At 43.2% G+C, this 27,676-nt stretch overlaps 1 protein-coding gene across 1 annotated transcript in view; it reads left to right on the top strand.

Annotated features, from left to right (window-relative positions):
* LOC137562606 (A.superbus venom factor 1-like) overlaps positions 1-27,676 on the top strand; it is a 335,432-nt gene that overhangs the window by 260,252 nt on the left and 47,504 nt on the right. Inside the window, exons 28-31 of the mRNA XM_068274110.1 lie at positions 6,530-6,693; positions 11,806-11,958; positions 22,525-22,584; positions 27,401-27,491. Coding sequence (XP_068130211.1) covers positions 6,530-6,693; positions 11,806-11,958; positions 22,525-22,584; positions 27,401-27,491 — 468 coding nt within the window. The remainder of the gene's footprint in view (positions 1-6,529; positions 6,694-11,805; positions 11,959-22,524; positions 22,585-27,400; positions 27,492-27,676) is intronic.

Below are 27,676 nucleotides of genomic sequence, written 5' to 3' on the forward strand. Positions count from 1 at the left end.
AATTTGTCTCCACCCGTTACCACACCTATATTCTGGTCCAAGGCCCACCCATTTTTCGGTAAGGCACACCGCACAACATGATCCTGATGCAGTGTGCTGAATTCTGCTGCCTACAGTATGTACAGTATACGCTGTTCTCTAGTGCCTGCACTGTGTGCTGATTTACCTCCAGTGTGTACAGTGTAAGGTGTTACTCTGTGCCTTTACTGATTGTAAACCAGCTATATTGTATGCTGATCCCTGCTACTTTCATTATGTACAGTATTAGCTGTAAAGCCTGGTACACACATACAATTTTGATTAGCCAATTTTAGCTCTGTTCATAAAATTCATTGTCTGTTGGCCCACTTACTGCACGGGGGTGGTAAAATTGGGGGTCAGTGATTGACCAATCAAAATTGTATGTGCGTATACATCTTTGATCTATGCCTATACTGATTGTAAATTATCTAAATAAAGGACAGGGGGCTCCATCCAATATTTCAATGGGCAGGCCCGTTATCTGTAGCTTACAGCGCTGCTAAGTTCATGTACATTTGACCCCACCCATGGCCACGCCCACTCACCTCATGGCCACGCCCATTTTTTGCCATATACCTCCCCACCTGGTGCCCACAGGTGCCCCCGATCTCCAAGGACCCTAGAAACGCCCCTGATAATAGACGTTGTTTAGTAAAACAACATGTATTATACTGGCTGCCTCCTCCTCTGGTGGTCTCTTCTGCGTTGATTGAGCACCAGAGAGGACAGGCAGCCCTGTAAGTAGAAACACTCACATTTGCACCACATTTAGGCACATTTGACCCTCTGATCGCCCTCAGACCCCCTCAGATTGCCTTCTGATTACCCCCCAGTGAATTGTTTACAACTGATTCCCCCCCCCCCATCACCCACTGTCACCGCCTGTCACCACCTGTCACCCCCTTTCACTCTCACCCATCAGATCAGGCCCTAATCAGCCCCCTGTGGGCTCCTGATCACCCCCTCCCCTCAGATCCCCCTTGATCACCCCCATGCTATTGTTTACCTCTGATCTTCCCTCTGAAAGGCCTGTAAACAGTTTTCTTTTCACCCCTGATCGCCTCCTGCCAGCCACCTCTCCCTGTCCCCGACTGATCAGGCACTAATCAGCCCGCTGCGGGCTCCTGATTACCCTACCGCTATTGTTTACCTGTGATCACCCCTCTGTAAGGCCTATAAACAGCCTTTTATCACCTCCCTGAGCACGCTACTTTTTCTCTTGGATTGATCATAATGGCTTCAGTATATAGTGTTGTTGGTGGTATAGTGGTTATATCAGTTACCTACCACACACTGAGACCTGGGTTTAATTCCCAGCCCAGCCTGGGTTCAATTCCCAGCCCAGCCTGGGTTCAATTCCCAGCCATGGTATGTAAGCTGGCTTTTGAAATTCTACAATTCCCTGGAAGATGAGACCCTCCTCCCTGGAGGAGAGAGAGAGAGATATTGATTTTTTAATTCCGCGGAAATAAAAAAATTTCCGCGGAATTCCATTTTAGAGGTTTAGCAATAGAGTTGGGCCGAACCTCCGATTTTAGGTTCGCGAACCGGGTTCGCGAACTTTCGCGAAACGTTCGGTTCGCGTTAAAGTTCGCGAACCGCAATAGACTTCAATGGGGATGCGAACTTTGAAAAAAAAAAAAAATTATGCTGGCCACAAAAGTGATGGAAAAGATGTTTCAAGGGGTCTAACACCTGGAGGGGGGCATGGCGGAGTGGGATAGATGCCAAAAGTCCCCGGGAAAAATCTGGATTTGACGCAAAGCAGCGTTTTAAGGGCAGAAATCACATTGAATGCTAAATGACAGGCCTAAAGTGCTTTAAAACATCTTGCATGTGTATACATCAATCAGGTAGTGTAATTAAGGTACTGCTTCACACTGACACACCAAACTCAAAGTGTAACGCACCGCAAACAGCTGTTTGTGTAGTGACGGCCGTGCTGGACTGGTGCGCACCATGGCGAGAGTGCAGGTTTTGGTGGCTTTACAGCCCATATGGTCGCCTGAACAGGTATACAGTGGCGGGTTCACTGAACAGAACAGGTATACAGTGGCGGGTTCACAGAACAGGTATACAGTGGCGGGTCCACTGAACAGAACAGGTATACAGTGGCGGGTTCACAGAACAGGTATACAGTGGCGGGTCCACTGAACAGAACAGGTATACAGTGGCGGGTTCACAGAACAGGTATGCAGTGGCAGGATCACTGAACAGGTATGCACTGGCAGGATCACTGAACAGGTATGCAGTGGCAGGATCACTGAACAGGTATGCACTGGCAGGATCACTGAACAGGTATGCACTGGCAGGATCACTGAACAGGTATGCAGTGGCAGGATCACTGAACAGGTATGCACTGGCAGGATCACTGAACAGGTATGCAGTGGCAGGATCACTGAACAGGTATGCACTGGCAGGATCACTGAACAGGTATGCACTGGCAGGATCACTGAACAGGTATGCACTGGCAGGATCACTGAACAGGTATGCACCGGCAGGATCACTGAACAGGTATGCAGTGGCAGGATCACTGAACAGGTATGCAGTGGCAGGATCACTGAACAGGTATGCAGTGGCAGGATCACTGAACAGGTATGCAGTGGCAGGATCACTGAACAGGTATGCAGTGGCAGGATCACTGAACAGGTATGCAGTGGCAGGATCACTGAACAGGTATGCAGTGGCAGGATCACTGAACAGGTATGCAGTGGCAGGATCACTGAACAGGTATGCAGTGGCAGGATCACTGAACAGGTATGCAGTGGCAGGATCACTGAACAGGTATGCAGTGGCAGGATCACTGAACAGGTATGCAGTGGCAGGATCACTGAACAGGTATGCAGTGGCAGGATCACTGAACAGGTATGCAGTGGCAAGATCACTGAACAGGTATGCAGTGGCAGGATCACAGTACAGGTATGCAGTGGCAGGATCACTGAACAGGTATGCAGTGGCAGGATCACTGAACAGGTATGCAGTGGCAGGATCACTGAACAGGTATGCAGTGGCAGGATCACTGAACAGGTATGCAGTGGCAGGATCACTGAACAGGTATGCAGTGGCAGGATCACTGAACAGGTATGCAGTGGCAGGATCACTGAACAGGTATGCAGTGGCAGGATCACTGAACAGGTATGCAGTGGCAGGATCACTGAACAGGTATGCAGTGGCAGGATCACTGAACAGGTATGCAGTGGCAGGATCACTGAACAGGTATGCAGTGGCAGGATCACTGAACAGGTATGCAGTGGCAGGATCACTGAACAGGTATGCAGTGGCAGGATCACTGAACAGGTATGCAGTGGCAGGATCACTGAACAGGTATGCAGTGGCAGGATCACTGAACAGGTATGCAGTGGCAAGATCACTGAACAGGTATGCAGTGGCAAGATCACTGAACAGCTATGCAGTGGCAGGATCACAGTACAGGTATGCACTGAGCTGAGGGCTCACTGAACAGAACAGGTATGCAGCCAGGAAGAAGTTAAGCCTAACTAATCTTTCCCTATGAGAGACTGCAGCAGCTCGCCCTACTCTCACTAATGCAGGCACACGAGTGGCCATAACGGCCGCCGCTGCCTGCCTTATATAAGGGGGGGTGGGGCTCCAGGGGCTAGTGTAGCCTAATTGGCTACACTGGGCCTGCTGACTGTGATGTAGAGGGTCAAAGTTGACCCTCAGGTGCATTATGGGGCGAACCGAACTTCTTCCGCAAAACGTTCGCGTGCGACACCCGCACGCAAACCACCTAAGTTCGCGCGAACCACGTTCGCCGGCGAACCGTTCGGCCCAACTCTATTTAGCAATTCCGTTCCAACCACCGGAATCGGAATTGACCTTATTCCGTCCGGACTCCAGCGAGCATCCCTACCTAAAATGCCAGGTCCCCACAAATGACCCCATTTTGTAAAGAAGACACCCCAAGGTATTCGCTGAGGGACATGGTGAGTTCATAGAAGATTTTATTTTTTGTCACAAGTTAGCAGAAATTGATTTTTCTTTTGTTTTGTTTTTTTTCTCACAAAGTGTCATTTTTCGCTAACTTGTGACAAAAAATAAAATTTTCTATGAACTCACCATGCCTCTCATGGAATACCTTAGATTGTCTTCTTTCCAAAATGGGGTCAGTTGTGGGGTGTGTTTACTGTCCTGGCATTTTGGCTCAATTGTGAGCACCCCTGTAAAGCCTAAAGGTGCTCATTGGACTTTGGGCCCCTTTTGCAAAAGTGACACATATGTATCGCCGTACTCAGAAGAAGTAGTATAATGTGTTTAGGGTGTCTTTCCACACATACCCATGCTGGGTGGGAGAAATATCTCTGTAAATGGACAATTTTGTGTAAAAAAGATCAAAAAAATTGTCATTTACAGAGATATTTCTCCCACCCAGCATGGATATATGTGAAAAGACACCCCAAAACACATTAAACTACTTCTCCTGAGTATGGCGATACTACATGTGTGACACTTTTTTGCAGCCTAACTGCGCTAAAGGGCCCAATGAGTACCTTTAGGATTTCACAGGTCATTTTTACGCATTTGGTTTTCAGACTACTCCTCATGGTTTAGGGCCCCTAAAATGCCCGGGCAGTATAGGAACCCCAAAAGTGACCCCATTTTGGAAAGAAGACACCCCAAGGTATTCTGTGAGCGGTATGGTGAGTTCATAGAAGATTTTATTTTTTGTCACAAGTTAGCGGAAAATGACACTTTGTGTGAAAAAAACAAAATCAATTTCCACTAACTTGTGACAAAAAATAAAACCGTGAGGAGTAGTCTGGAAACCAAATGCGTAAAAATGACCTGTGAAATCCTAAAGGTATCATTAGACTTTGGGTCCCTTTGCACAGCTAGGCTGCAAAAAAGTGTCACACATGTGGTATCGCCGTACTCAGGAGAAGTAGTATAATGTGTTTTGGGGTGTATTTTTACACATACCCATGCTGGGTGGGAGAAATATCTCTGTAAATGGACAATTTAGTGTAAAAAAAAATCGAAAAAGTTGTCCTTTACAGCAGGGATGGTCGTAGTCAGCCAACTTCGCTACGCTGGAACTACGCGTAGTTTTACGCAATTACGCTTTGCCAAACTACGGCTTGGAAATCAAATATTCGGTTCGTATGCATTTCGTAGACTACGCATTAAAATACACAATTATGCATAGTGGGAAGCGTGTTGTATACGGATGCTTATGCCCGCATGCAGAAAATTTTACGCATGAATTCCTCTTTTAAATGCTTATACCGGGAACTCTTCTATGCGTACATTCCCCTTTTCAATGCGTAAAGCATACAATCGCACGCGGAAAATTAGACGCGAGTAACGCATTCGTAGTTCACTACGCAATACACATGTTAACTATGCATAGTTGGCGTAAGCTACGTGTAGCAGTACTTCGCTATGCGTAAATTCGTAAGCTTAGTTTGGAAACTTCACCTACGAACTACGATGCGTAGATGCGAACTACGATGCGTAAATTCGCACTGGCGTAGTTTCTGCTCATCCCTGCTTTACAGAGATATTTATCCCACCCAGCATGGGTATGTGTAAAAAGACACCCCAAAGCACATTATACTACTTCTCCGGGTACGGCAATACCACATCTGACACTTTTTTTGCTGCCTAGCTGCGCAAAGGGGCCCAAAGTCTAATGAGCACCTTTAGGCTTTACAGGGGTGCTCACAATTTAACCCCCAAAATGCCAGTACAGTACAAGTACCCCACAAGTGACCCAATTTTGAAAAGTAGACACCCCAAGGTATTCACTGAGAGGCATGGTGAGTCTGTGGCAGATTTTATTTTTTTTTGTCACAAGCAGAAATTTAAACTTTTTTTTTTTATATACTTTTTTGGTCACAAAGTGTCATTTTCTGCTAACGTCTTTCCAAAATGGGGTAATTTGGGGGGTATTTATACTATCCTGGCATTCTAGCACCTCAAGAAACATGACAGGTGCTCAGAAAAGTCAGAGCTGCTTCAAACTGCGTAAATTCACTTTTTTGTACCATAGTTTGTGAACGCTATAACTTTTACCGAAACCAGTAAATATACACTTATTGGCTTTTTTTAATCAAACACATGTAGCACAATACATTTGGGGAAAAAACTTGTATAGAAATTTTATTTTAAAATTTTTACCGCAGAAAGTTAAAAATATTATTTTTTGTCAAAATTCCTGTCTTTTTTGATGAATATAATAAAAACTAAAAATTGCAGCAGCAATCAAATAGCAATCAAATAGCAACAAAAGAAAGCTGTATTGATGACAAGAAAAGGAGGTAAAATTTGTTTGGGTGGTAAGTTGTATGACCGAGCAATAAACCGTTAAAGCTGTGCAGTGCTGAATTGTAAAAAAAATGGCTTGGTCATAGGGGGGTTTAAGCCCGTGGTCCTTAATGGGTAAATCACTTTTGGTAAGGACACCCACAATGTTCTGCTATTTCTAGTACCCATTTAGCACTTCCGTTATTAACAATGTCATTTTACTACTTTCATTTTTTTCCAGAAAAGAATCACTGGGTAGAGCCCAACTCCCAACACCTGACGCTGGAGGCCACATCGTATGCCCTTCTAGTACTTGTAGAGAAGAAAGAGTTTGAGCTCTCTGCACCATTAGTCCGCTGGCTCACAGAGCAGAGATACCACGGAGAAGTTTATGGATCCACGCAAGTATGTGTGTTTCTCACGATAGCTCAATCTACTTTGACTACTTATAAAATTAGTAGAACCTGGCGATTTTCTTGAGGAGGTTTCTGCATCATTTTTATTGAAGTGTAATTATAACACAATGAGCCAGATCCAATTCACTTTTTCTCCTAAGGGCTCATACACACATCAGACTATAGTCTTTGGAAAATGAAAGATCACAGACCAATCTTACCACCCTTCATGTAGTATGAGAGCCATACTCTACACAGTCTATTCTATGGAGCTGAACTCCCCATCAGACAGAAATCTTTGCAAGATGCTGCACACACAGATGCTGTACAGACACAAAAGATCAGTATCTGCAAAAGATCTGTTCCTGCAAATGATCTGTTCCTGCAAATTGCATTCATAGTCTATGAGATCTGCAGATCCTCATACACACCTTGTTCAACTGACATTCATCTGCAGATCAGACAATCATCTGCAGATCTGAAAATCCATCCTGGTGGATCTGATCTGTAGATGAATGTCTGTTAAACAAGGTGTGTATGATGATCTGCAGATCTCATAGGGCTCGTTTCCACTATCGCGAATCTGCATGCGTCCAACGCATGCAGATCCGCACATGTAATACAAGTGGATGGGCCTGTTTTCACTGTAGCGTTGTTGAGGTGCGTTTTTTTCAGCGTGAAAAAAACGCACAAAAGAGCCAACGATTTCGCCTGCGTCGGGAATCCATGCGAATCGCCGCTAATGTATTTAATAGTAAAAACGCATGTGTTTGTTACATGCGTTTTTACCCGCGATTTCGCGTGCGATTTCGCACCTTTTTCAATTTTATTTAGCCCTGGCAGTGTCATGGTTAATTTCGCATGGCACCCTGCCATGCGAAATCGCATGCGAAATCGCGGGTAAAAACGCATGTGGAAACGCATCCGCGTGCGTTTTTACAAGCGTCGGAATGCGGCCGAAATCGCGTCGCAACAGTGGGAACGAGCCCATAGACTATGAATGCATTTTGCAGGAACGGATCTTTTGCAGGAACAGATCTTTTGCAGATACTGATCTTTTGTGTCTGTACAGCATCTGTGTGTGCAGCATCTTGCAAAGATTTCTGTCTGATGGGGAGTTCAGCTCCATAGAATAGACTGTGTAGGTATGGCTCTCATACTACATGGAAGGGGGTAAAATTGGTCTGTGATTTTCCAAAGATTATGGTCTGATGTGTGTATGCACCCTTAGTTTTCTCCTAGGAGAAAAAATGTTAATGTTCTATTTAAAAGAGGTCTTGCACTCTGCAACAACAGTAACAAAAAGTAGGTGAAAAAAGTACTGTCAAAATTATTCTGAGTATTTTCTTGCTGTCTGGTGGCTTAAAGGACACCCGAGGTGAAAATAAACTAATGAAATAAATGATTGTATCTATCTACCTTCTCCCAAAAATGACTTTTTAAGATATCCCATAGTTTTATTTTATGTTTAAATGTACTTTTTAAGTTTTAACAGTTTTATTGTATTTGCTCAATGACACATTCATTGAAGTATGCCAGAGCTAAAATATATGAACTATTGTCCCTTTTGATCTCTTTCCTGCTCTCAGAAGCCATTTTCTGCTAGGAAAATGTTTTATGATATTTAACTCTTTCAGGCAGAGAAAGCAAAAAAGGAACACAGCATAGTTATTTGTGTGATGGGCACTGTACATGTCTATCTCATCATGTCACATGTCACCTCGAGTATCCTTTTAATAGCATTTTATTTATAATAATGTAAAAATATCACCTCGGAGAAAACTTATAAATTGAATCAGGCACATTTTGTCTTTTTTTTTTCTTCCGTTTTGAGAACTTTAACACTGCAAATAAGTGAACCTCTACAAGGGTTTTTTTTTAAAAGCATAATTGACTTCTATAAACAAGTAGTTATTTATTTGTGCTAAGGAGGACTTCCAAAATATTATAAAAAATATGTATTGGACCTCCAAGCTGGATATAAAGATTTGCAATAATAAGAAAGTATACCAATGTATATTACAACTAAATGTGTTTGGTCTAGCCCAAGGTAATCTGGGTGAATAGTAATTTTATGTACATTGTGACACATACCATCTTAAAATTCCACAAGTTTACAGTAATATTTTGTTTAAAAAAGTTTATATAAATATATATATATATATATATACTGTATATTTAGAAGCCTTACAAAAATGTTAAAAACTACCAACATATTATAGAGCTATAATATTAAAGATTTTCTTACACTAATGCATATTTTATATAGAGATAGAGCAGAAGAAAACATTTGAGATTTTAGGTCAACTAAAGAAAAATTATATACATATATATATATATATATATATATATATATATATATATATATATATATATATATATATATATATATATATATATATATATATATATAACTTTTGAGAAATAAATTGACATACTCTAGTTAAAATCCAAATCCCCTTATCCAATTTATTTCCTTTAATATGTGTTTTGTGTATAATATAATAAATCAAATAAAACTGAATTAAAAAACAAACAAACAAACTATTCAAACCTATTCAGGACCAACTGGAAGCTAAAGAGAAACCACAGTTCTTGCATTTCCATGGCAGACAGGCACTTAATAGGGACTGGAGATTAAACTATAGTTAAATAATATATCACAAAAAGAATTTTAAAAAAGGACTTGTAATTGTGTTGCTAGTTTTTTATATTCTGGGAAAAATATAGGATATACAGGATCTTCTCAAAAAATAAGCATATTGTGATAAAGTTCATTATTTTCTGTAATGTACTGATAAACATTAAACGTTCATATATTTTAGATTCAAATACACACAACTGAAGTAGTTCAAGCCTTTTATTGTTTATTATTCCCGACCAAGTATTGAGTGCATAACTGAACATAATTATTTGAAGGTTGACTTTTTTTGTTTTAAAAACACTTTTCTTCTATTGGTCGGATGAAATATGCTAATTTTTTGAGATAGGAAATTTGGGTTTTCATGAGGTGTATGCCAAAATCATCAATATTAAAAAAATATAAGGCTTGAGATACTTCAGTTGTGTGTATTTGAATCTAAAATATATGAAAGTTTAATGTTTATCAGTAGATTACAGAAAATAATGAACTTTATCACAATATGCTAATTTTTTGAGAAGATCCTGTAGAGAGTTTATGAGAACAGTTGAAAAACCAAGTTCAAGCATTTTTATATGCATTTAAACTGATGAGGCAAAGAAAGGTTATTAAAAATAATGTATTTGTAGGGGGGGGGGGGGAGTAAGACACAAGCTGCACCAATCCATACATCTGCATACATTTATTTGTAGCATATATTATTTTAAAGCTATAATGGCTGAAAATTTGAGACATAATGATTTTTTTTTTCATTTTTTTCTTATTATTCCCTTTAAAATGCATATAAAGTAAAACCATTCTTAGCAAAAGCCACAAAATAGGGCCCAAGGAAAGCCTAATTGGTGGTGGAAAAAACAAAGAATAGATCATTTCAGGGTGATAAGTAGTGATAAAGCTATTGGCGCATAAAAGTGAAGAGTGCTGAAATCTGTAAATTGCTCTGGTCCATAAGGGGAAAACACCTTAGTGGGGAAGTGGCTAAAAAATATAAAAAGGAAAGGTATGTTAAGATTACCTCTCCTGTGGTTAAGTAGCACATGGAGAAATCAAAACCTCATTTGAGATTTTCAAGAGTTTATAGCTGAGATGTTATAGTAGATTGAGGTGTTCAAGTCAACTACATTTAGGCTAAGACACAGTTTTTGATGTTTTTTATTGACCTGATGAAGTGGGTAATATCTGAGAAATTAGTTGTATGAACTTTTTGTGCAATAAACTTTTGAAAACCTCAATTGAGTTTTGGATTGCTCCATGTGCTACTTCACCACAGGAGAGGTAAGCTTACCATACCTCTCCTTTTTATTGTTTTATACCATTTTATGTCTATACTTATCAAACCTCTGTATGGAGGTTGTATGTTTTTAGTAGTCCTTATCCCTATGAACTACCCAATCTATCAGATTCAGGAGTGTGACCTCTGCGGAACTTTGCAGTCCCGAGCGGAGGGTAAGTTTTCCTAAGCCATATTGGTGGTTGTATTTCCTGCAACCTGAACTTTGTGTATTATTTTACACATACTGTATTTTTTGGACTACAAGACTCACTTTTTCTCCCCCAAAAGTGGGGTAAAACGAGTCACTGTGTCTTACAGTCCAAATGCAGGGACTTCCTGACTTGTGAAGGCCTGCCGATACGAACCTCCAACCTGCCGCAATGCTGGGGACTCCCTGCACTGTGCACATGCAGAGGAAGACACAAGGGGACACAAAGGAGCATTGAGGATGACACAAGGGGGACACAAAGGGGAACATAAGGAGGACAGAGGCAGACACACGGGGAAAGAAGAAGACACAGTGAGGCACAAGAGGTATAAGGGGGTATGAAGTACAAAGGGGGCATAATCCACAAGATGCCCCTTCACCATGGATGCACCAGGGTTAGTATATTTTTGTCCCCTGGTTTTGTCCTCTAAACCTAGGTGCGTCTTATGGTCAGGAGCGTCTTATAGTCCGAAAAATACGGTATGTATCTTGGTGTTTAGACATGTTTCACTATTGGTTCCTGTTTTTTTTTTACTTTGTAACTTTCCAGTCCTTGGTTTCCTTGGTCCACCCCACATCATATTTTCCTTTTATTTTTTTGGAAAAACAAAAAAAAATAAAAAATAGAACATTTTAAGACACAATGGGCCCGATCTAATTCATTATTTTCCTTAAGTTTTCTTCTAGGAGATAATTTTTCATATTCTCTTTAAAATTCTCTTTCAGTTTTCTATAATTGAAAAAAATACCAACAAGTAGATGAAAAAAGTACTGTGAAAATTATTCTGAGTACTTTATTTCAAAGGTTTGAAAATATTGCCTAGGAGAAAACTTAGGGTAAAAAGTGAATTGAATTAGGGCCTATATATTTAATCATTGATCTACTAAATACAAAAACTGATCCTGAACTGTGGCTTGCTTTTCTAATATTGGAGGAGTCCATAATCCTTCCTGTGCATAATTGGATTTAGTAACTCTTATTTTGTATGTTCCCTTGTAGGCCACAGTCATGGTTTTCCAAGCCACTGCTAAGTATCTGACTGATGCACCAACACAGAAAGACTTAAATATGGAAGTTGCATTTAAACTCCCTGGAACATCAGCTAGTACAAGGATTCGATTAAGTAATGCTTTGTTCGCTCATTCCTATCAGGTGAGAAATCATTAACAGGCTGGTGTAACCAGTTTGCCTGGATATTAGGTAGAAATGAATATTAAGAGCTGTGAGAGACGGAACATAAAAGGCATGTAACAATATATAGCTATTACAGCACGGTGGCGTAGTGGTTAGCGCTCTCGCCTTACAGCGCAGGGTTCGAATCCCAGCCAGGTCAACATATGCAAGGAGTTTGTATGTGCTCCCTGTGTCTGTGTGGGTTTCCTCCGGGCACTCTGATTTCCTCCTGCATCCCCAAAAACATACAGATAATTGAATTGGCTTCTTCCTAAAAAAAAAAGAAAAAGAAATGGCCCTAGACTATGATACATGCACTACACGATAGATACAGAACTTTGCTCCCAGTAGATGCTGCCCCTTTGGAAGACGCCCCCTGACGAACACAGTTAATGTGACATCGTACAAGGTCCGCCCCTGTGTGCAGGCACAGAGTATCTCCAGCTCAGCGGAAGAAGCCACGCCCATTCGGCTCCGTGCTAGTGGGCAGGCGTGAGGTGTCTGCACCTGCGCAGTGCAGGCGAGCTCCATCGACAAGGCTTTATCAGCGGGTTTGTGGAGGACCCAGCACTGGAAAGGCACAGAGGAGGGTGACAGGATGATCATCCAGAGGCTTTCCTCTCCTGAGGTAAGTACCAAAATCGGGCTGTTTTTTCTCCATTACGCATTACTTTAAAATCATTAAAGTTAAAGCAAACAAATAAAGTAAAAAAAAAATAAAAAATCACGGCCACACTTGAAATTCAAAAACTCTGTTTTCCTGCTAGCGTGTACTTACAGTAACGTTATGATCAATTTTTAAATCCCTGGGAACTCTGAACAAGTAGTTACAATTATTATTTGATTCAAAGCCTCTCTCCTCACTCTTTGACCTTTCCTATGCTCTTTCCTATGTTGATCTTCCTGTAGTAATCCCTGGTCTTTCCTAAGCCGTTCATATTTTAGACCCAGGCTTTTTCTATACTAATCTCTGCTTTCTAATAACTTAATTTTTGCCCCTTCCTGTGCCTTGCCGGTTCCTTTGCAAAGCCCCGCCCCTTGCTGAGGAAAGCTGTCAACCACTACCAGGGCCGGTTCTAGACTTTTTGCCACCTGAGGCAAACCTGTTAAAATTTAACGAAAATAGCTGGAGAGGGAGTGCTGATGGGGGAGCCCTAGATGAGGGAGGGGGGGTCTGACCCCCCCTCGCCACCACTGTGCCCACTGCTCCCCCTTCCTGGCTGCTACCCCCCCCACCCACGGCCATATGGGCACCACCCCCATACTCACCCCACCTCATCGGCGGCCCAGGGCTGACCACTACTACCACCGACACTTCCCTTATACCAATACATCAAGCAGTGAGAAAAAGGCCGATAGTCCACTAAAGATGAAGTGCTGTTGTAACTCCTCTCACAATAGCGAGTCACAGGACAAAAAAAAATATGAAAATACAAAGGCTACACCTCCATAGAAACCAAACTACAATGGAACTTTGGTTTGCGAGTATAATTCGTTCCGGAAACATGCTTGTAATCCAAAGCACTCTTCTATCAAAGCAAATTTCCCCATAAGGACTAATGTAAATTCAAGTGATTCATTCCACGATCCAAAAACAGTTATAGAAAAAATATTGAATACAAACTACTGTCCTGTATAAAGATGTAAACAAGGCTTTCACTAGAACTATCAGAATCATTGCTATGTGTTGGCTCGCCCTAACCTTTTTTTTAATAGCTTTAACAAGGAGCTTATCAAATGACAGTTACTGTTGATTACTTTTGAGGATTTCACGGAAATGTGACTTTGGCACAGTCTCTCCACTCAGAGTAAGTACAATCCTGCAGAATCAAGGAGAAAAGAACCCTTGGCTCAGTTGTAATGATGTGATACATGTAAGCGTTTTTTTGCTTGTATATCAAGAATTTGCTTGTATATCAAGTCAAAATTTCACAAATATTTTGCTTGTATTCCAAAGTGCTCTCAAACCAAGTAAGGCCCGATCCACACTTGTCAGGTTGCAGATCGGAATGTGTTTTAAATAGATCCGTTTTTTTAAAAACTGATCCGTTTTTTTTTAAATGTTGTGTTCCAAGCCTACCTTTACTTTTCCTAAGTTTTTAGGTATGTGGTGGTTTATAGATATTATTCAACTTTTGTGTCAACATAGGTGAGGGATTATTACCTAATAACAAGAATCTGGCTTTCAGAAATTGTAGCAACTTATCTATTTTATTGTTAAAGAGGATCCGAGATGAAAAAACTAACTATAGCAAGTAACTTGTTTATATATCTCATCTAAAGTTTAGATGCACAGCAAATCGAGCTGCAAACAGCTTTAACAGTTTATGATTATTTCTTCCTGTGATACAATGAGGGCAGCCATGTTTTGCTCATCACATTACACAGGCAAGCTGAAAGCATCTCCAACCCTCAGCTCAATCCCCTCTCCTCCTCCCCTCTGCCTCTGGAATCTCTGGCTAGTAACCTCCTACTCCTCCTGCCCAGAGTGCAGCCCTTGCTACATGGCTCTAAAGCTGAGTACACACGTACGATAACGATCGTTCAAAAACGAACGATAACGACAATCGGACCGATAATCGTGCGCTCCAAATTTTCCAACGATCGTTTTTTTGGACGATAACGACCGTTATCGTTCAATCCGACCGATCCAACCCGGCGGATTTTTTCGAAAGATAATCGTTCAATCGTTGTAGTGTGTACAAAGATCGTCCGATAACGCATGTTCTTATTGCCTGTCATAACGTCACTTCCGTTTGCGCACGCATTTTTTAATCGTTCGTCGTTCAGTACTTTATACTTATATCGTTCACATGTGTACACAATCGTTCATTACGAACGATCTTTTCGGTCTAATTTGAATATCGTGTAAACGTCACGAATCGTTCGTAACGAACGATCTTTATCGGACGTGTATACGAACCTTAAGAGTGCCAAGGCACAAAAGGAGCCATGGGCAAGGCTTGTTTAGTTTATAAGGAATCAGAGTATTGCAATAAAAAAGGTATTTGGGGGGCGCATGCGCGGCGCTGGTGAGGACACATGTGATTCCTTGCCGCTCTGCAACCCGATCTCCTCCTGACACCCTAATCAGCTAAATTAAGAGATCCTGCAATCCTCACTCCGAGAGATCTGATCCTCTAAACATGTCAGGACACCGAAGGGAGAAGAACGGGCCAAAAACTACCACTTCTACGCCCGCAAATAAAACTTCTCCACAGCCGGACCTCCGCCCTAGCAAAACCAAGATGGCCGACGGGAACAGTCGCACCTCTCGGAGCGCTCCCACCACTCCGGAAAGGCAACCCGCCTCCCCGCCAAACTTCAACCCGGACCTAGATGAGACTCCCCTGCTGCCGCCTCATCAGGAAGATCTAATAACTCATATCCAACGAGTTTTTAGACTCGAGCTGAAAGAAGCGGTGAAAAACATCACGGACCAGATCAAAGACCTGGGCCACCGAGTTGATGAGGTGGAGCAGCAGGTAGACGACATAGCCGATGCTCAGGAGGAAGACAAACAACAAATTGACCGTCAAGAGGAGAAAATCGAGCTACTTGAGCTTAAACTTGAAGATATGGAGAACCGTAGCAGAAGAGCCAACATACGCATTAGAGGCCTACCAGAAACGGTTCTTGACCTGAAGCCTGCGGCCCTGAATATCTTCTCAGCACTTTTACCACAAGTAGATCAGGCTCAATTCCGTATAGTTCGGATTCATCGCGCTCTGGCTAAAGTGCGTAATCCGGACCTGCCTAAAAATGTAATTCTAAAACTCCAGTATGAAGAGGTACGTGACCTAATCCTTGAGGCCGCACGAAAACCTCACAGTCCTTCCAGGAGCGCCGGAGGGTGTCCAGCTTTTTGCTGACCTGGCTCCGTCGACCATCCAAAGACGCAGAAACCTCCGCCCGGTGACGATGTCCCTCCAGAAAGCCACAGTGAGATACAAATGGGGCTTCCCCTTCTCTCTCATCTTTTCTTACAACGGCACGACCTATACCAGCCGATCACTGGAGGAAGGCCGCAGACACCTTGAGCAGGCCGGTATCCAGATGGACCCGACACCAGCTGCATCCCTGCCGCAAAGATCAGCACGACCGGCCAGAGTATGGGCCTCCAGGAGAAAGCGCTTTAGACCTGCACAGAATTTGAGAGCAAGCACCTGACTTATTACTTCAAGCAAGCATACAGCCGCTGAAAACTTAATTTAAACAAGATGAGGTTAGGTCCCCTTGGGTCGGCCTCACAAAGCTCACCTACTGCAAAGATAATAGCTTAGTTCATGGAGGTCCGTGGTCACTCGGACGAAGCACCCATCCTTCATATGCTGGGTTACGTGAGTACTGTATACCATAACACCGCCCGCAGCTGTCCCAGCTAACAAAAGCCCTAGGTAACAGCTCAAAAACTTGGAAGTTTTGGGGGCCATGACATAGCTGCTTCCCCAATACACGCTCTTTATTCAAGTTAATTCCTTTTCACCTTGTTTTTACGCATATAAACGAACTGCGCTCTTTGCAGGAACTGTACCTATAAGATAGCAAGTTGTTACCCCTGTCCTTTATCCCCACAGCATATTTGGCTCACTTTTTCCCAATTAATCAGCAAGCACATGGAACTTAATGGCTGAAATTACTCATGTAATTTACTGTATCCATACTATTTCAACCTGTAACCACTAGAGGGTGCTGCAGGATCATAAAAGTTGCATTTATACCTGATTTTGCTAACCAAACATTTTTCCTACAGAATGTCGGAGGAGATGGGGCAAGTATTGTTGTTCCCCATAAATGAACAGCGCTGAGGGTACTATAATATTGCCCTTAGCACTCTTCATTACCTTGAGGATGCTCTCCTCTTTAAAGATGCTTAAATATGCTATCACACTTATTAGGCCACGTTGGCCAGTTTTATTGTTCTGTTATTTTGTTTACATGCAGATGCTTGACCTGTGGGGTGGGTGTGGTGGGTGGGGGTGGGCCTGGAAAGGGGAGGGCTCGACCTCTTATTTGCTCTTAAAAACCAAATTAGCTAATTCAAAACTACTTAATCCATGGCGCAGATAAATATAATATCCCATAATGCTAAAGGGTTGAATTCCCCAACTAAAAGAAGAAAAGCTTTCCTGGACTACCAGAAATGTACTCCAGACATACTATGCATCCAGGAAACGCACTTTTCCAAAACGTCATTCCCCAAATACTTTAATGCACAGTACCAACGACATTTCACATCGTCTGCTGATACCAAACACAGAGGTGTCATAACTCTTCTCAAAAACACACTTCCATTTATACTGGAGAACTTTATTAAAGATGATGAGGGATGCTACACAATTTTGATTGGCACCATCCAGTCACAAAAGCTATGCATAATTAACCTATATGCTCCGCCTGAAGCCCCAATGATACCTATTAACGCATTTCTTAAACACCTAGAGGCCTACCCATCTTATTCTAGTATATGGGCAGGTGACTTCAATATAGCTCCGAACCCCACTGTAGACAGATCACAACAACCACCCTCGGCAAAACAAAAACAACAATCTCGGTCTTTATGTAAAATTTTATCTGAATACCATCTTGTTGATTCATGGAGGGAACATAACCCCTCATTACGCGGTTATACTTTTTTCTCTGCTGCTCACCATAGCTACTCTAGAATTGATAATATACTCCTATCTGCTACCTTAATCCCTAACCTGGTGTTCTCACGACATATGATTGCTTCATGGTCAGACCATGACTTGGTGTGGACAGCTTGCTCCTCTCTCACTACGCCCATCGCTCGCCCACCATGGAGGCTCAATGAAAGCCTATTAACTGACAATGAGATAGTTCTAGAGGTGGAGGAACAACTTGCTAGCTACTTCCAATTAAATGATGTAGGCCAAATCAAGCCAGATATACTTTGGCTGGCCCATAAGCCAACTATAAGAGGGCAACTGATAAAAATTGCCTCTCAACGGAAAAAGCTTAAGACAGAAAAACAACTTTATCTTGAGCACAAGCTCTACCAACTCCAAAGAGCGCATGCTTCCTCCCCCTCTGGATACCTATACACGCAAATACGAGACACCCAAAAGCAAATAGATGTCCTCTTGTCAGCTCGGACGGAAAAGGCCATCAGATGGACCAAATCGAAAATCTATGCGCAATATAATAAACCCAGTACCTGGTTAGCTAGAAAACTCAGACAAGCCCATTCTACTAATAAAGTCCTACAAATTAGAACCAGTCAAGGAGAAACCACAGCAGACCCGCTTAAGATACATAAAACATTTGCTGACTATTATCAGACTCTCTATACAGCCAAGCCAGCAGAACCCACCAGCAATGAGTCTATCTCCTTTTACCATAACCTAAAAACGCCCGTACTCCTCCCGGACAAGGCGGCATCCCTTAATCTCCCCATCACAGATTTAGAAATCTTCCTTGCCATCAAGAAATTGAAAAATGGAAAGGCTCCAGGCCCAGACGGCTTCTCAGCTATCTATTATAAGAAATTCAAAAAGATCCTCATACCATACCTTAAAAAAATCTATAATTCTATCCTAGAAGGTAAGACCCCAGCCCCTGAGTTCCTGCAATCTATTATAGCAGTGATCCCCAAGCCTAAACGTGATCCCTTGGACGTTAAAAATTTCAGACCTATATCCCTCTTAAATTTAGACTATAAAATTTTAACTGCTATATTAGTAGCCAGATTGAACAAACTATTAGGCCCGCTGACCCACAGAGACCAAGTGGGCTTTGTCCCTCATCGGCAGGCGCCAGATAACCTAAGAAAAGTAATTAATATCTTACACATAGTTCGATCCGCTAAGACCCCTTTTGCTATGATATCCCTTGACATGGAAAAAGCATTTGACACTATAGATTGGTCCTTTATGCAAGCCACCTTACTTAGAGCCGGTATAGGAGGTGCGTTCCTAAATGCGGTCAAAAGCTTATATTCTAAACCTGTAGCCCACCTTAAAATCCCTACTGATTCCCCAATCTCGATCCCTATCCAGAGAGGCACCAGACAAGGATGCCCACTCTCTCCAGCCTTATTCGCATTGATAATTGAGCCCCTAGCAAATAAGATCCGTTCCTCTCCTGACATCCAAGGCATTAGAGTTAAGAAATCAGAGTACAAAGCGAATCTATTCGCAGACGATCTGCTATTGACCCTTTCTTCCCCACACACATCGATCCCAAATCTCCTTCAAACAGTCCAACATTTTGGAAGACTATCCGGTCTCACCCTAAATGTTAATAAATCCGAGGTACTCTTCACTAACTTATCTAAACACAGTGCTGAAAACTTGGCCACTAAATTAGGCCTAACGATCCAAACAAAATATATTACTTACCTTGGCATCAAAATCTCAACCAACCCAACAGATCTCTTCGCATTAAATTATAAGCCAATTCTGTCTGAGCTGAAGGAAGACATGATAAGGTGGAGCTCCCCCTCAATTTCATGGACAGGACGAATCCAATCGGTCCGAATGAACTTGCTGCCAAGAATCCTCTATTTATTCAGATCCCTTCCAATACAAGTAACTAAGACTTCCCTCAGGGACCTCCAAGCCTCTATCTTCAAATTTATCTCAAATAACAAAAAAAGCAGAATAAGACAATCTATTATGTTTCTTAATAGAGACCGAGGAGGCTTGGGTGTTCCTGACTTATATAGTTATTACAGAGCTGCTCAGATCGCCCAGCTGGCCCAAATACACTCCATACACAATAGACCCCTTTGGGCGGACATTGAGGAGGACCTTATAGCCCCAATAACTTTGGCGGCCCTCCAGTGGTCTCCACACCTCTCTCCGGCAAAATATAAAAAAACATCCCCCCTAACGGCCCACTCTCTTTCTATCTGGCATAGACTAAGATATAATAAAAAACTGCAATCTGAGCTACCATCCCAGCTTCCTATTTTTGGGAATCCCCACTTCCCACCAGGTTGGGAACCTTCCTCCTTTAAGTGGTGGACTTCTCATAACTTCCTTAAATTAGCCGACTATCTAATCAACGATCAACTTCCTAATTGGAACTGCTTCTGCTCTCATATTGCGTTCCCACCTAGGGAATACTTTAGAGCAGTACAGATATACCACTTTTTAAAAACCCTAACGCAGTCAGCCCACATATCCACGACCCGCACCACCTACGAACATTGGTGTGCTCAGAGACCTCTGGAGGGAGGACTAATATCCTATCTATATTCTGTTATCTCACAGCCCATAGAAGCTAGCAAAACTATAACAATGATAGCCTGGGAGGAAGACCTGGGCCAGACTCTCACCATTAAACAATGGTCCAGATGTTGCCTCTCGCTAGCAAAAGGAAGCAATTACTATTCGCATATAGAAACTAATTATAAAATTTTACACCGCACATACATTACCCCCCAGAGACTACACAATATATCTACAAATAACTCCCCTCTATGCTTTCGGGGATGTGGCCAGCTGGGTGATCTCGCCCACATATGGTGGTTTTGCCCCATAGCAAAAAAATACTGGGCCCAAGTGGCCTCCGCAATAAGTACAGCCCTGGAGGTCCCAGTCTCTCCTGACCCCTTCCAACTCCTACTAGGCCATAAACCCCCGAAGTGGAAATACCCACATCACAGATTAGCTCAACATGTAGCTAAAGCTGCCCGTCTCCACCTCGCCCGCCAGTGGCTGAAACCTACTCTCTCATTTGACATGGCAGATGCCATTATCATGGAAATACTTATTTCAGAAAGATTATTAGCAATAATAAATGATGCAACTCTGCCTTTCACCCGAACCTGGCAACCATGGCTTTCAGCTTCAGCCTCATTGGGCCTTAGATCCTGCGCCCTCTCCTTCTAGGGCCCCCCCCCCCCTCTCTCGCTAACTATTCTTGACTATAAGGCTGAAATAATCTGCATGTTTTGTTCTTTGTTTGTATATGTTATACATATGTTACTATGAATGAAAATGTAATGCCCTTTGATAAGGGAATACTAAACTGCTGTAAGATCTCATTTGAAATTTCTTTCCAATAAAATACTTTGAAACTAAAAAAGGTATTTGGCTTGAGTAATGCCCTATAAACTATATGAAAGGAACCCAACTATGCAATGAGTAAAAGTTTATCTCGGATCCACTTTAAGCAGTGTATTAAGTTCAGTACGTTTAGAGGATAAAGGAACAAGGACTAGGGGGTCAGAGGAATGACTGTGTTTTTTATATTAACCTCCCTGGCGGTTTATTTATTTTGCCAGGGAGGCTGCAATGTGTGTTTTTTTTAATAAAAAAAAAAAATATTTCATGCAGCCAACTGAAAGTTGGCTGCATGAAAGCCCACTAGAGGGCGCTCCTGATCCGTACTTTCGATCCCCTCCGGCAATCGAAAGTAACAAGATAGGCCGCAATGAGCGGCCTATCTTGTTTCGCTTTCCTCGTCGCCATGGCGACGAGCGGAGTGACGTCATGGACGTCAGTCGATGTCCTGACGTCAGAGCCACCCGATCCAGCCCCTAGCGCCGGCCGGAACTGTTTGTTCCGGCTGCGCTGGGCTCGGGCGGCTGGGGGGACCCTCTTTCGCCGCTGCACGCGGCGGATCGCCGCGAAGCGGCGGCGATCGGGCAGCACACGCGGCTGGCAAAGTGCCAGCTGCGTGTGCTGCTTTTTTCAGAACTGAAATCGGCCCAGCAGAGCCTGAGCGGCGACCTCCGGCGGCATACCCCGAGCTCAGCTCGGGATTACCGCCAAGGAGGTTAAGACTCCATTTCACTTGTTAAAGGATACCCGAAGTGACATGTGACATGATGAGATAGACATGTGTATGTACAGTGCCTAGCACACACATAACTAGGCTGTGTTCCTTTTTCTTTCTTTCTCTGCCTGAAAGAGTTAAATATCAAGTATGTAAGTGGCTGACTCAGTCCTGACTCAGACAGGAAGTGACTACAGTGTGACCCTCACTGATAAGAAATTCCCCTTTTTATCTCTTTCTTGCCCTCAGAAGCTATTTTCTGCTAGGGAAGTGTTTTATAGTTGGAATTTCTTATCAGTGAAGGTCACACTGTAGTCACTTCCTGTCTGAGTCAGGACTGAGTCAGCCACTTACATACCTAATATTTAACTCTTTTAGACAGAGAGAAAAAAATGGAACACAGCATAGTTATTTGTGTGCTAGGCACTGTACATACACATGTCTATCTCATCATGTCACATGTCACTTCAGGTATCCTTTAATTCCAAAATCCAAGCCATTCCGGTCTTCTTATTAGCAATAGCAGCACTTAGAAACAAGCCACGAAGCACAGGTTTATGGTCCTCCCAAAGGACAGCAGGCGAAATCTCTGCAGATGTGTTAAAATGAAAATATTCCTCATGAGCAGATGCTGCCCCAAAGTAAGTAAAAGCAACAGAAACAAAATTGTGATCAGGCCAGAGACAAAACAAAACTATTATTTTGTTTTGGAAACATAAAGAAAGTCTTAAAAAAATAACTTGCTTCAAATCTGTTGCTATATTCATCCGATTAAAACAAATATGTGTCTTGTTACAGACTCAGAAAAGTGGGGACTTTGTGATTACTGCAAGAGGAAAAGGACAAGGAACTCTCTCAGTAAGTTCTTGACTATTTGCTAAATCCATTAATGAATTCTGGATTTTTTTGCTTTTACTTAGAGAGCCTGAGGTGGGCTGAAATGAAAAAAAAAAAAAAAAAAACCTAGGCTACCTGATTCGCGGGGCTGAGTGAATCGGGTAGCCACAAAAACCGCCGCTCCCGTGGGACTCAATTGGCCACTTTCACTTTCGTGACCTCTGGGTTACAACACTGCACTGAGAGACTGTGTGTCTCTCATAGGGTGCAGGGAGGCATGGGGAGCGGCAGGGGGTGCGGCAAGGGAGTGAGAGCTGCCCAATTACAGCTCAGGAAATCCTGCAGGAAACAGGTGGGAGTTTTAAACAGGGAATTCCTATCTCCAAATCTTGTCGCTAAACTTGGGGGGCTATAGCACAGCATTGGGGGGGGGGGGGGCAGAGAGCAGTGGTTGGGGGACACAGAGCCAGGTCATTAGGCAGAGGACATGGCTCTTTGTCCCATCTGCCCCCGAAGATCCACCTCGGGTTCTCTTTAAAGCTCAGATATTACATTCTTTCTCGTCTATCACCCCTTAACACACTGTGATCACTGAATCAGTTTAATGGGTGGAGGAGATAATCTTAAGGAGTAATCCTCCACTCATGTCAGTATAGCCAACAGTTTTATGGTGCGGAGTGGACAACGGTTAAATCAAGCAGACGATGCCACTTCTAATTGTTATCCATTAAGAATAAGCCAGCACCTTCTTGGTTATTTGTAACACTTTATTGTGATGAGTAAAATAAGCCAATGTATTGAGAGTATGCAAAGACTCTTTATCAAGGCGTGATGTTGTTGCCGACAAAAAAAAAAATCCATCAGGTCAGACCATGGAGTGCTAACCACCAATCCACCATGCATTGCTTTCAAGCCGTACCCCAACAAGAGTGGTAGGTATCCGATTCCTCACACATACTACTGGGGGGAAGAAGGGACAATGTGATTTGACTATTGGAGACAGTCAATGATATGCTAAAAATACCAGTTGCAAGTTTTATGCAGATTGGAATGGGGTCAATCCAATGCACTTCCTTAAAGGACAACTGTAACGAGAGAGATACGGAGGCTGCCATATTTCTTTCCTTTTATTCAATACCAGTTGCCTGGCAGCCCTGCTGGTCTATTTGACCACAGTAGTGTTTGAATCACACCAGAAATGAGTTAAAATGCCAGACTATTATGAAGACACACAGCCACTCCCCTTGACTTAGAGGAGAAGGTAGCACAGTAATTGCAGGAAAAAATGCAGAAAACACAGGTACCTTACCATGTTGGAAATGGGTTTATAGGACAGCATGAACAGCTACACGGCATATCGGGGGAAGGGAGGGGGGAATAAGGCAAAGCCAGCCTAGACCAACAAAGCACATAAATAAACATGTTAAATACTGTGATAGTAACATCAGAGTAGTAGTAGTAGAATAGAGTAGTAGAGTAGTAGTAGTAGAATAGAGTAGTAGAGTAGTAGTAGCCCAGAACAAGTGAAAATAGCAATAAATAAATAAAAAGGAAATCCCAGTTCAGCAGTAAGAAGCAAAGAATCCCAGGCCAGGCTGCAGTATTCAAATACATAAGTACCAAAGTAGTTGAGCCAAACGGTCCATCAAGGACAACACAATGTTCATCAAAGCCATAAGTAATGTCTATTGAGAGAGATTGCCATGAAGAACACGTAGTCCTGAGTAGCTAGCTATCCATGTGATACTACTGGAAAGATAGTATATTTCCTCAGATAGGCCATGGGCATTGCAAAATAGGATCAATCTTACCCACGAGTCATGGGGGGGAACGGGGGGTTTGGGGGACTGTAGGTGGCACAGAATGCACATACTGAAGCACCTTCTCTTTAAACAGAATCAGAATCTTTTATTTCGCCAAGCACGACTGGGCCGTGCCCGGAATTGGTTTTGGCAAGTACAGGGCAAGTGTGAAGAAAAAGAAAAAGAACAGGACATACAATACAACTACATGCAAGCATCAGCAATACAAAGATACAGTTCCAGCAATTGGTCGCCTTTACATAGCAATACATTTACATAGCAATATGCTTTCATGCGATCAGGTTTAGAGTTCAAGAGTTCAGGTAGTTAACGGCTGAGGGGAAGAAGCTGTTCCTGTGCCTTGTGGTCCTGGTGTAGATGGATCGGAATCTCCGGCCTAAAGGGAGTCTGCTGAAGAAGCGAAAGCCTGGGTGGGACGGATCATTAGCTATTTTTTGAGCTCTGGAGCGCAGTCTTGAGTTGAAGATTTGATCAAGAGGGGGGAGTGGTTTCCCGACGATTCTCTCCGCTGATCTGATGACCCTCTGCAGTTTGAGTCTGTCGCTGGCGGAGGAGCCAGCATACCAAACCAGGATGGAGGAGCAGAGAACAGATTCAATTGTGGCTGTGTAGAAGCTCGTCAGAAGCTCTCGGGACATACCGAACTTCTTCAGTTGGCGTAGGAAAAATAGTCTCTGCTGGGCTTTTTTCTGTGTTGTGGTGGTGTTGGCTTTCCAAGTCAGGTCCTTAGAAATTATCGTGCCAAGGAGGCGTGTGCAGGGAACGTTTTCAACTACCGTGCCATCAATGCTGATCGGGGGTGGAGTGGTAGCGTGTTTCCTAAAGTCTACAATCATCTCAACCGTTTTTGCCGAGTTCAGGACCAGCCCGTTCTCCCTACACCAGTGGCAAATTCTGTCAACCTGGTGGCGGTACTCCTGCTCGTCATTTCCAGAGATGAGGCCAACAATGGTGGTATCGTCGGCGAACTTGATGACTTTGACTGAGTTCGCGGTTGACCTACAATTGTTAGTGTATAGGGAGAATAGGAACGGCGACAGTACGCAACCTTGAGGGGCCCCTGTGTTGGTGGTCCTTGGTTGAGAGATGATGGTGTCCAGCTTGACGACCTGGGATCTGTTGCTTAGGAAGTCTGTGATCCAGAGGCAAAGGGTAGGGTGGACCCCAAGGGAAGCAAGATTCTCTTGAAGTATTTGGGGGCTGATGGTGTTAAACGCCGAGCTGAAGTCAAGTAGAAGGATCCTGGCGTATGAGTCAGGTCTATCCAGGTGTTCATTAACGAGCTCCAGGCAGATGTTTATGGCGTCGTCAGTAGACCTATTTGCCCTATACGCAAACTGGAACGGGTCCAGCAGGGACTCAGTGGACAGCTTGAGGAGAGGCAGGACCAAGCTTTCGAAGGATTTCATGATGACCGATGTGAGAGCCACCGGCCTGAAATTGTTGAGGTCTGAGACACCATGTTTTTGGGGACAGGGATGACTGTGGACTTCTTAAAGCAAGCAGGGACCCTGCCTTCCTGGATGGATTTGGTAAAGATGGATGAGAGAATAGGGGCAAGCTGCTGCGCGCAAGTTTTCAGACAGGCTGGTGAAACGTTGTCTGGGCCTGAGGCTTTCCTTGCATTTAACTTTGACAAGTGTTTCCTGACATCGTCCTTGTTCACCGCTAGAGGGGGTGGGCTTGGGTGCGGGGCAGCTAAGCCAGAGGAGAGGACAGGAGGCTCAGGGGGCCTTACTGGGACTGGCAGGTTCTCTAATCTGCAATAGAACTCACTGAGGTTTTCAGCGAGCTCGGTGCTGGGAGTTGCATGCTGGGGTGGAGGCTTGTAGTTCGTGGCCGCCTTAAGCCCTTTCCAGACAGTCCTTGTGTCCCTTGAGGAGAGGTTCTGAGCCAGTTTTGCGGCATAGTTCTTTTTGGCGGCCCTCAGTTCCTTGTCCAGGGTGTTCTTTGCCCTCCTATACTCCTCATGGTTACCAGACTTGAACGCCAGTTCCTTGCTTCTGCGCAGTTGCCGAAGTTTATTGGAAAACCATGGTTTGTCGTTGGGGTAGTGTTTGCGGATTTTTGTTGGTACACACTGGTCCTCACAGAAGCTGATGTACGAGGAAACAATGTCTGTCCACTCATCAAACAGATACCCTAACTCTCACATGATCCCTCCCCTATCTATGCCTAGCAAGAAACATTATCTATTGATGCCTAACAAGTACCCCTAGCCTATGCCTAAAAAGAACTGTTGCCTATCCGTGCCTAACACTTACCACCACCCACCTACTTCTAACCCTTGTAACCCTAACCACCCCCCAATTTTTTACTGGAGTCTAAGTACAGTGTAGCCGAAAGCTAGTACTTTTATAGGCGCCTATGGCGCTGCTTGAATCCAAATTGTTAGTTTTAGGTGGGACAGCACTATACATATACATGTGTATTTCATCATGTCACATGTCACCTTGGTTGTCTTTTTCAAGCTCAGATATTCCATTATTCCACCTCTATCACCCTTAACCCACTGCGATGGCTGGATCAGTTTAACGGGTGGTGGAGATAATCTGAAGGAGTAATCCTCTACTCATGTCAGTGTAGCCAACAGTGTTATGGTGAGGAGTGTGAAAGGCTAAATCAAGTGGATGACGCCACTTCTAATATAGATCCATCGAGTATAAGCCAGCACCTCCTTGGTTTATTGTAATATTTTATTGTGATGAGTAGAATATGCCAATGTTTTTAGAGCTTACATGGTTTCTTTATCAAGGTGTTATGTTGCTAAAAATGTTCTAATCAGGTAAGATCATGTGTAGCATCAATCACAGGGATTAATCAAAGAAGAAATGAGACAGAAGGCCTTTACTGTAGGATGGTATGTATCTCCTACATGCACACACTTACTCCCATACCATCACACCTCGATAGGTAGAGTTCCCCTTTATCTGTTGGTGGAACTGTGGACAAGTTAAGTAGAGAGTGATGTTATGCACTGTGCTTATTACTAATTATGTTATTTTCTGAAACAGGTCTTTGCCACGTATTATGTCATCGAGACAGAGAAAGATCAACAATGTAATAGCTTTCAACTGTCAGTGGAAGCTAGGGAGGAACCATTTGGTGAGTATTAATCCTTAAAGCTAGTTTTAAACTTGAGATATGCGTTTGTGAAGCGATGCCCCACCCTGCTGGACAGGAAGTACGTCACTGGGGCTCCCGTCACCGTTTATTCCCGTCATTGCATGTGCGCTGCAACGGTGCCGCCAATCTTTTTTTAAAGAGACTCTGTACTCTAAAATTCTTAA

The sequence above is a fragment of the Hyperolius riggenbachi genome, chromosome 3 (assembly GCF_040937935.1).
Source record: "Hyperolius riggenbachi isolate aHypRig1 chromosome 3, aHypRig1.pri, whole genome shotgun sequence".
NCBI classification, from domain to species: domain Eukaryota; kingdom Metazoa; phylum Chordata; class Amphibia; order Anura; family Hyperoliidae; genus Hyperolius; species Hyperolius riggenbachi.